This window comes from Meriones unguiculatus, chromosome 5, assembly GCF_030254825.1.
Source record: "Meriones unguiculatus strain TT.TT164.6M chromosome 5, Bangor_MerUng_6.1, whole genome shotgun sequence".
NCBI classification, from domain to species: domain Eukaryota; kingdom Metazoa; phylum Chordata; class Mammalia; order Rodentia; family Muridae; genus Meriones; species Meriones unguiculatus.
In genome coordinates, this window is record NC_083353.1 from 47,605,916 (window position 1) to 47,617,018 (window position 11,103).

Genomic DNA, 11,103 nt, shown 5'->3' on the forward strand with positions numbered 1-11,103 from the left:
TTTATGGCAAGAAATGCCTCCTCATTTAATTTGTCAAAATAGCTATACCACAGGAAATTAAAATATTGAAATGTGTTAGACATGGTTACATCCTTCAAAACAGTGTGAGCTGTCCACGGCCATGATGCATGAGAGCCACCTCATAGGATTCCCATAATGATGCATTGAGGAAAAAGATAAAATAAAATAAAATAAAATAAAATAAAATGAAACAAAAATGCCCTGGTCATATCACAAAAGGGATGAGGTTTAATTTTCTGCTACATGTTTGTTACCACACAGGTTAAAGTAAATAATTTTAACAGAAAAACAAAAACAAAAAAAAAAAAAACACTGCTTCAGATTTTCATGTACGTCAAAGCACGTGAACACCATGCCATGACTGACAGTTCTGATGCCAGTGTATTGGGTCCTCTTATAAAGAAATAGGCCCATCAATGATCAATGAATATTCAAACATTTATGTCCTTCCACACATAGACCTGAAAAAGTTAACGACATGTTTTTCAGTTCTCATAAACACAAAAGGGCTGACTGTGGCATAGCTGTGGACCACAAAGAGTCGGATATAGTAAGATGTTGGATCATTCAGGAACATAGTTCTTGAGCAGGAGATAAAGCCATCCAAGATGGACATCAACACGAAGAAGCTCATGAGCAGAAGGAAGGCCCTGTTAGCTCTTTGCTCTGGGCATGCTTTTGGAGAAAGCCTGGTGCTGTGAAGATGCTGGGCCTGCTTCCTGTGCCTGCACAAGAGAGCCACCATGTACCAAGTCGAGATGACCATAACACTAATAAGAAAGGCTTCCCTGATGGCCATCAGTGTACAAAATGTGCTTTTCATGAGGTAACTCATGGGTAGGACAGAACAGGACCTAGTAACATACATGAAGTTATTTGAAGTCAAATTGGGAGTGGCAAAAATTGATACTAAGAGATGACTGCTAATGAGCATATAGAGGACACTCAGAAAAAGAAGGGCACATGAGATGTAATGGGCAGATTTGTGCTTGAACTTGGCTAGACAGGAGCTTCTGGGACTGAGGATGATGGCCTGGAGGACACTCAGCAGGCTGGTGGTACAAAGGGAGAGGCCCCTAAAAATTCTGTACAAGTAGACAATGAGTTTACATATGGTGTCATCCCATCCCCTCAAAGAAATAAAAATGTCCATGGCTATGAATGCTATGAACATTAGCATCAGTAGGTGGATTAGGGACAGCAGAACAATGTGCACCTCAGTGGGCCTGGGCCTGTGCCCACGAATGAACTTGAAGATGTAGAAGAGAAGAAGGAAGCTGTTGGCTGAGATCCCAATGCCAATTTCAGAGAAGAAGGTGTTCCTTATGTCAGAAGAGTGTGAAGTCATCTTGTGTTGAAACAAAGAGTGGATGAGGAGAAAAGTAAAACAATGACTCATCATGAGCAAGACCTCACACACCACTCCAGACCAGTCTTCTGGCCTCAGGAAAACATGCAGATGCTCCTGAATGCTTATTCCACTGAAGACCTCCATTCTACCTCACACCCCACAGACCATCCTCCTGCTCTCACTTGTCCTAAGCTGAGCCATGGCTGGACCCTGTGTCCCCAGGTGGCTGATCTCCCTCAACATTAAGAGCTGCAGCAATTATGTGCTTTCATGTTTTGTAGGTTTGGGTTTTCCTAAAGCAGGAGCAGCATCTTACTTGGTTTTTACCCACAACATCTTGATGGCCAGGCACATTATAGACAGTTTTACTATTTTGGGTAGAGTCTGAATGAGAAGGATTGTGTAAAAGAAAAAAAAAAAAAAAGAAGAAGCAGAACTTGCCAATAAAAACGGTCCCATGGATTGGGTATGCACTTGTTCTATTCAGGGCTATCTGTACTCTACTGAAAATCCTAATTTCTTAGAAAATTTCTATAACAAATGTTGGGGGTTGTAATCTATGAATCCAGATGTTTCTGATTTTATTCATGATCTGCTGTTTCCTCCAAGTATGTCCTTGAATACTCTGAGGCCGGGTCCCAGCCACCTCCTCTTGAACATGTGAAGAACAGAGTGCTTGTGTCAGAGAGACATTGGGTGAGCAAGAACACACTGTTTACACACCAAACATGGGAAAATTCCAGCACATGATGGTGTCTGTGGATGTGTTGGCGGCTTATGTTTGTGCTCTGGAAGAGCTCAGGCAGCTCATAAAGACTGTTCAGCTCTGTCACTGCCTGAAACAAAAGATAAAAGACAAATCAGAAAACAGTAGCACATTGGCACGGAGTCCTTTCAGAGAACTCTGGTGGACGATTCAGTCTTTGATCGTTGCTCTGTATCTTCATCTTGCATGGTTCTGATCCCAGTCCAAAACTGTTCCAAGAGAAGGACAGGGTGGGCAAATGTCAGCAGGAGCATATACCGTGTCTTTCTCCTTCAGCGTGTGAAGTCAGGGAGTAAATAGAACTACAGTTATAACAGACTTGGAGCTGTCCCATATTACAGAATTAATTAAAGAAAAATGGTCCAACTCAGTCTTGAAAGGCAGACTCCATAGGAGTCAACATTCCCTCTCTCCATAATGGAGCTGCGATACTTCTCCACATACCTGATATAAACTTGCTGGTCCAAGTTTATATTAGTAAGTGTGGTGTAGATGCTGTTGAATTATTACAGTTTATACTTACCAGGTACCTGATATGCTGGCTCCAGGTTTATATTAATAAATGTGGTGTACATGCTGTTGAATTATTGTAGTTTCTTTGATTTAGACACAGACTAAATAAACCACCATGACCAAAACCAAATTGGGTTGGGAAGCCTTTATTTCATCTTACAGCTGATAATCCATTGTGCAGGGAAGCAGGGTAAGGACTTGAGGCAGGAACCTGGGGCAAGAACTAAGGCACCTGTCACTGAAGGACACTGCTTACTAGCTTGGGTCTCATGGATTTCTCAGTCTGTGTTCTCTAGTATCCAGAACCCTGAGCCCAGAGCCTGCACCCACAGTGATGTGGGCCCTCTCACATAGATCACCAATCAAGAAAATTCATCACACACTTGCCCATAGGCCAACCTAGTGGGGCATTTTCTCAGCTGAGGTTCCCTTTCCAATTGAGTCTAGTGGTTGATTTAACAAACAAGAGACAAAAACAGCTGCCACAGCTGACCCCCTGTCTACCTGACACTAAACACATCTCTGTTACACTATAACTTTGTCTCTCAATTTTGTTGTTCCCAAGATATTAAACTAATGTCAACATTGCAATAGAAAAGTTCCATTTTTTAAAAGTTCAATCTCTCAAGTCTCTTTCCACATTCAAAACCTCTACAAAATATTCAACTCTCTAAAACATCTAGTTTCTCTAACATTTTCAAAGTCTCTCTAAAATACCCAGTCTCTCTAGAACTCCAAACTCAAGATAAATCTCCAAAATCCCTTTAAGTGTTCAGAGTCAAGAGACTTTGTGGGCTCCTGTAAAATAAAAATAAATATTTTCTTATGTGAAAGGTAAGAACCAGGGCACAGTCACAATCAAGTTCAACACAGTCCAACAGCATAACTCTCAGTGCCAGGCTTCTGGGACTCACCAGTGATCTTCTGGGCTCCTCCACAGTGCTGGCAAAGCCTTCCACACAGCTGTCTCCTAGGTTCAAACTGGCCTCGCCCACAGCAGCTGCTGCTGGCATGTGATACTGACATCTCCAAATGGCTGGATCTGCACTGCAACGTGGCCTCTTGGCTCTCTTCAGGGACTCTATACAGTCGTATGGTGCCAAGTCACAGCTTCACTCCATGATCCCTCCATGTTTCAGAACCAGTACCACCTGAAAAACCCTTTGTTTATTTGTTTGTTTGTTTTTTGAGACAAGGTTTTGTCTATGTAGCCTTGGCTGTCCTGAACTCCCTCTATAGACCAGGCTGGTCTTCAACACCTGAGAGACTCCTGAGCTATCAAGTTTGGCTACCAGCATGAGATGCAGCCGCAACAGTATTTAGACCTCAGTGTCAGTGTGCTGAAGCTGAGAAAATACTTCAGAGGATTTTAATTGTTCCTGCAAGGCAAAGGTTTCATTTTAGTGGTTATTTTTTAATTAAATTTTTATTTTTAGTCTGTCAGTTCACATCAAATGTAGCTGCATTGTCCTCTACTATGGCCTGAGAAAAAGTTATCGGACGAGTCTGATGCTCTTTGGGTGGATGACACCTAAATGAACATCGGTACAAAGTCCCAATTTATTTCTAATATTAGAGATCAGACCTCTACTCTTGCCTGATGCGTCTAAAACAAAAAGGGGGAACTGTAGAGAGCTGCGGAATGCTATGCCTTAAAGATGGAGCTGGTCTCCGCCTTCCACCTTTCCGATGGTGAGTGCTCTCTGTCACGAACAATTCCACATTTGGCTAAGGCTGAGGATCTGGCTTGCTTCCATGTATGTGGACCTATCTGCATTGCCCACATGGCATGCCTGGGTTGGCTACCCAGAGGCTATTTAAGCTGTGGGCTGGCTTTCCCCAGGGTCCGAGGATTGTTCAAGGTTCCTGAATAAACTGCATTGAAAAAAAAAAAAAAGAGTATGGGCAGAAGGAACAATGAATGGTTAGTGAAGATACATAACCTACGTATGGCCCCACGTTCAGTTATATAAATGGAAATTAGCCTGTATTCCAAAAAACCATTTTGGCTGTTCTATTGATACAAGAGAGTTTGTCTTTTTATATTTTATGATTTTGTTTTTCCATGTTCTATTTCATGTATGGTGAGTTATGGTGAAATTTTATTTAATCCATAGATTATGGATATAGAGATGTGATTTGGGAGCTAAAAACAGATTTATACCTGGTTAGAGCATTTCTTAGACATTGTATTATGCTTTGGTTACAGGGGACAATATGTGTTTGCATTTTAATAATGGTTAGCTGCTAAATGATCATAAAATGTGTTATAATAGAACATGCCATTATCTACAAATATAGTTTTGAACCAAGAATGCTGGAACAGTTGCTTAAAAAAGAAGATACAAGAGGAGCATTCTCACATCTGATTGTTTTGTTGTAGTTGTTTTTATTTGTTTTTTTGTTTTTGTTTTAATAAAAGTGGCAAATTGTAAAAAAAAATAATGTTTTATATGTTAAAAAAACAAAAAAATAAAAACTTAATTAAATACACAAAAAAAAGCTTAACAATATAATATTAAAGGACAAAAGTTTTATTTAGCACTAAACAGAGAACTAAACTTAGCCTGTAGCCCTCAGCAAAAATGGACTATTCTGGCCATACCAAATCTATAGGCCAGAAAGTAACAGCATTAAATACTTTATTTAGGTATTAGCAGCCAGGCATATGTTTTATATAATGGTTAACAATGATCTGAATATAACCCTGGGCTAACAAGGAACTGTAGTCCTTTTTGTCCTGTAAAAGAGCATAAGCAAACATTTTGTATTGAAGAATCTCCAAAAAAAAAAACCTTTTTAAATGAAGAACAACATATTTTATAGGTTTTTTTTTACATGATACATTGTAATAACTGCAGTTTTTGTTTAATTGGCTCATCTGCCAGAAGAATGAAAGGGTCACATCACAGAAGCAACCCATCTTTGCTTATTCTTAATGTCAGCTTTAATTGGTCTCTACCTGTTTCATCCTTTTTCAAATCTCTCGGCATGAACATGAGGGGCTGTGGGTGTGTTCCCACAAGGTGCCTGTGGCTGAGGGTACTCTGTCCAGTGCTGTGGGTGAGAAATGTCCATATCTTTCCCCCAAGCTCAAAGTGTTTGCCACTCCCTCAGACAGTCAGTGAGGGTGCTGTTCTGATGAGCAGTTACACATTTCATTGGAACATTTATGCTCTTAACCCAGAATCAAGAAGTAAGATTAATCCTTTCCTGTGTATATTTTCCTTCTGTTTATTTTGGGATTTTTTTTCTGAGTCAGGGTTTCTCTGCATAGCACTGGCTGGCCTGGAACCTGATCTGTAGACTAGGCTGGCCTTGAACTCAGAGATTCCCCTGCCTCTGCCATCTGAGTGCTAGGATTAAATGCATGTGCCTCCAGCACCCATCTTATGTTGGATTTTAAAATAATATTTTATTCTTATACTTATTTTTTGCTTTGTGACTGTTGTGTGCTAGTCTGGACTCACTCCTGTAGCTCAGGTGGACCTTGAACTCACTATCGTGTTTCGACTTCAGGGTTACAGACTTGAGCCACCAGGCAAACCTCTGCTCCTGGGTTTATACAACATACAGTTGTGTGGTTTATTTCTCCTCCTCCAAGTCATTGATGTGTGAAATGTTCTCTCATTTCACTTGTTAAATGCCCTTCCTTTTTGTTAACATACTGAAGAGTTTAAGTTAGCCTGGGTGACTCCATTTTGAAATAAGGATCCATCTTGACTGGGACCTGATCTCAGGTACCAAGAAATATCACAGAATATGCACCTGGCAGAAACAAGGTTATCTCTCTAAGCAATGGCAACCAGGAAATATCACAGAATAAATGGTTAGTAAAAAATAAAGACAAATTTCCTGGCATTTGTGATTATGTAAACAGTCACCTCTCCTCTGTGGCTTTTACCAAATTCTGTAAAGTCAAGGCATGAATCCTCCTGCTTTCTATCATGGAAACATGAACCCCCTGCTTGCTGTCATGGAAACCCCCTTCTTTCAGTCTTTTCCTTTAAAAACCCTGCTCACTCAGGGCTCAGGGTCCCATTTCTCTACTGCTGTGTCAATGAGACTTGGGTTCTGAGTTGGATTGCTCTCGTCATAAAGCTCTCATGCTCTTGCATCAAGTTGTCTCCTGGAGGTCTCTGAGGATCCCGTGATCCTTGCATTACACTACAGCCTGTTTGAGGTTCTAGGCCTTACTCAAAGTGTAGACAGAACATGGAATAGATCTTCTTTGATATTTCTCTTTCCAACAACCAGGTTCCAGTTATTATTATTATTTTTTTTTTTAGATTTTATATAAGTGTCAACACTGAAATTACTGTATTCCAGGTGTGGGTGGGGTTCATGTTTGTGACATTCCCTTGCTTTGAGTGACAGATAACAGTTTTCCTGTGTGAAATACGCCTCTAAGTGTGTGTTCTGCTCTGTAATGTATGCCTCTGGGTGTGTTCAGCTGTGTAAATTTTTCACTATATGTTCCGTTGTGGGAATCGTTTCTTTCTGAGAGCGTTCAGCAGTGTGCATTTTGCCTCTGATTGTGTTCAGCAGTGTGCATTGTGCCTCTGAGAGTGTTCAGCAGTGTGAATTATGCCACTGATTGTGTTTGGTTGTGTGAAGTCTTCTTGTGAGTCTGCTCAGCTGTGTGACTTGTGTGACTGAATCTGTGTTCCCTCACATGAAGGGTGCTCTGAGGAGGTATCTGGTTAGTTCCAATAAGCAGGCATGCTGCAAGCCCTCAGTTCCCTGGAGTAGATCAATAGCACAGCTGAGTAACTATCTGTGACTAGTTTACTATTTGCATTTGGCTATGATAGTTTGAGCACAGATAAAGCACTTTGTTTATGGTCTCTATTCCTTTGACACCCCTAAGCTTCATCTTTCATAAGTAACTCATCAAGTTTGTGCAGTGTGTCTGACTGGCATGGCAGACATTCAAGGTATTCTTCATGTTCTGACTAGCACTCCTTGGCACAGGGAGGCCATGACCTGATCTCACATCCTGATACCTCTAGACTAGACAGTGGCTGCTCCTACCTTTGACTATTTTAAATTTGGCCATAGGAGCACCATTATGCAAATGACATTATGGTTCTCTGCATATCATTTTAGCTCTGTGTATTTGTGTGTGTGTTCTGCATCCTGTGATAATTTATTCTCAAAACAATGTTTCCTTGTGTATTTTTTCAAATATAAACAATTGAGGCATTCATTTATTGAAAATGTCATAGTTGCCACATATTTAAAGTAATGGTTGTGCCAGAGAGTTGGCTCAGCACATAAGTGAACTGTTTTCTAGAAGACTCAAGTTCAATTACCAACACTCACACTTGGCTGGCCCACAACTGCCTATAAGTCTAGCTCTAACAGTAATTGACACATCTGGGCTCCAAGAGCATCTGTGCTCAAGTACACACACACACATACACACACACACACACGCACACACACACAGTTAAAACTTAAATCATTGTTCAAAAAATTAAAAACAAACTATGCATGGTGACAAACACCTTTGTTCCCAGCACTCAGGGAGGCAGAGGCAGGTGGATCTCTGTGAGTTTGAGGTCAGCCTGATCTACAAAGCAAGCCCAGAAGAGCCAGGGCCACACAGAGAAACCATGCCTCAAATTCCTAAATAAATAAATAAATAATAAAAAGTAAGGTGCTAATGCAGGTCAGATGAAAGACATCTCACAGATCTCTGTGGAAAACCCATTGAGAAAGATAAACCTCATGTGATATCTGAGTGGGAATGCAGTTTAATCTTCTTTTACACACTTGCCATCCACAAACAGAGTAAACAGATGTAATGGGAAAAGGATGTTTTCACATATCAGTTTAAACCTTGAAACGCTCCTACTATGTCATGATCCATAGCTCTGATGACAACATATTGGATTGTACTAAGGGATGATACCCATTCCTGAATAATCACATATTTACTTTCCTGTCCCACACTGACCTCAAAAATTTAATTATATGCTTTTCAGTGCAAATAAACACAAGGGGACTGACTGTGGCATAGCTATGGGACACAAGAATATGAATAAAGTAGAATAGTAAGCCATCTTTGAACTTCATTCTTGTTTGCAAGATAACAGTCTCCAAAATGCAGAGAAACACAAAGAAGCTCATGAGCAGCAGGATGGTCCGGGTGGCCCTTTGCTCTGGAGATGCCTTTGGAGAAAGGCTGGTGTTGTGAAGATGCCAGGCCTGCTTCATGTGTCTGTACAAGAGAGCCACCATGTACCCACTGGAGAGGACCATGAGACTAATAAAAAAGGCTTCCCTGAAGAAAAACAATGTGGAAAATGTGCTTTGTCTAGAGTGACTCGGGAGTAGAAGTGAGCAAGACTGAGTAACAAACATAAAATTATCTGAGGTCGAATTGGGGATGGCACTATTTGATACCAGGAGGTAACTGCTAAAAGACATGTAGAGAACACAAAGAAAAAGGGCGCAGGAGATGTAATGGGGAGATTTATGTTTAAACTTGTTTAAACAGCAGCTTCTAGGGCTGAGGATGATGGTCCAGAGGACATTCAGCAGACAGGCAGCACAAAGGGAGAGGCCCCTCAAGAACCTGTGTAGATAGAAAAGGGATTTGCATGTGGTGTGGTCCCACCTCCCCCGAGACAGAAACATGTCTGCAGCTATGAGTCCCATAGTTAGCAGCATCAGTAGTTGGGTCAGGGCCAAGAAACCAATGGCGAGATCAATGGGCTTAGGCCTGTGTGCACCAATGAGCCTGCAGAGGTGGAAGAGAAAAAGGATGCTGTTGGCTGAGATCCCAATACTCATTTCAGAGAACAAGGTAATTTTAATGTTTGTGTTAGTGTGGAGTATGCTGGCTTTATTCATTGTGTGTGCATTTGCAAGTATCAAAAGTCTGAGGAGAAAAGAGAAAACTCTTCATTACAAATACAGGGAATGAAGCATTACCCACCAACACTGAGCTGGCAACAAGATGTCAATTCATCCCAATTATAACTTGTCTAATTGGAACTCAGCTCCAGCTCACACCCCCTTGAGGCCATCCCCACAATCCCCACTGTCCCCACTGTCCTGATGCTTCTCAAGCAAAACTGAACTCTGCAGATCATTGTGGGGCTTCTCAGAATACAAACTTTCTTGTACATTAAACATTTCCACAAGATATAAAAAATTTTCCACTCCTGGCGCACATGTTTGGTTTATTCAGGGGTAATAGCGGCATCTCACTTGATTGTCAGACACACGTGCACAGGGTCATTTCTCTCACTGCCCTCTTCACTGCTGGCCAAGTATTCATTCACCTTCTTTTTCATTCATTCATTATTCATTCATTCTCTTTGTCTCTTTCTCTTCTTCTCTCTCCCCTTTGTCCCCCTTACCTCTGCCTCCTCCTCCTATTCCTCTCTCTCTCTCTCTCTCTCTCTCTCTCTCTCTCTCTCTCTCTCAGTTTTTCAAGTCAGGGTTTCTCTATGTAGTCCTGGCTGTCGTGGAACTCACTCTGTAAACAAAGATGTCCTAGTACTTGGAGATCCACCTGCTTTTGCCTCCTGAGTGCTGGGATTCAAAGCATGCACCACCACTGCTCAGGCAAATGTTCTTAATAAACCTCCAGAAAAAATAATTACCAATTTGGACTCTGAATTGAATCCTACTGACTCTCTGCCATTTCTTCGAGGTGTGACCATAAGCACTCAGAAGATGAGCTCCATTCAGCAACTCTGGAGCATATGCACAGTCAAGGAGCCCCTAGATGTGAGGATGCTACATACACACCAAGCATGGAACTGTTTCTGGCACAGAGTGATCTCTGTACAGGTCACCTGCTGGTTTTCTCATGCAGTGGCCTGGGAGACAGAATGCAGCTCTGTTAATGACTGATCAGCTTCTTCCCTGCATGAAACAGAAAAGACAAAGATGACCAAAAGGCTAGAATGATGGAGCCAAGTTTTCTTTCCAGAGAGTTTGAAATTCTGGCCTTTCTCTGAACTCTTCTAAGTGACTCTGCCTCCAACCTATGAATTTAATCTCCAGCCAAGAGATCCAGTATGGTGTGAGTTCAGGGTGAGCATTCTCCTTTTTTTTCCCTCTTTTGACAGGTAAAATCAGGGTAGTAAACAAAACTACAATTACAATAGACTTAGGGCCATCTCATTCTAAGGTCACAATTAAATGAAAAGTGTCCACCCAGTGTTGAGGGATGGGCTCCACAAGAGTCTTAGGTCTCCATCACCTTCAAGTTGTAGGGGACTTTGCCAGACTTCATGGATGTAGGAAATTCAGTGGGCATTTTATGTAGAGCTCATCATTTCTTTTAATGACGATTAAATACACACAAAATATATAATATTGTAAAAAGTTTTCCAGATACACAGTAAAGAATTATCAACTGAAAATCAAGGGTGTGAGATGAAATAACTTCATAATTTTTCTGACCATATTGCACTGTAATACAGTATAC

The 11,103-nt window shown here is 41.2% G+C and overlaps 1 protein-coding gene and 1 pseudogene across 1 annotated transcript; both read right to left on the minus strand.

Moving 5' to 3' along the window:
* Window positions 1–441: 441 nt before the first annotated feature.
* LOC132654138 (vomeronasal type-1 receptor 94-like) lies at window positions 442–1,369 on the minus strand (annotated as a pseudogene).
* Window positions 1,370–8,582: 7,213 nt separating this feature from the next.
* LOC132654025 (vomeronasal type-1 receptor 44-like) lies at window positions 8,583–9,512 on the minus strand. The gene has a single exon (XM_060383322.1). The coding sequence runs from the start codon at window positions 9,510–9,512 to the stop codon at window positions 8,583–8,585; it is 930 nt and encodes a 309-aa protein (XP_060239305.1).
* Between the last annotated feature and the right edge of the window lie 1,591 nt (window positions 9,513–11,103).

What these genes read in the sequence shown, in the direction of transcription:
- LOC132654025 (XM_060383322.1), bottom strand. Translation starts at nt 9,512, where the DNA reads ATGAATAAAGCCAGCATACTCCACACTAACACAAACATTAAAATTACC.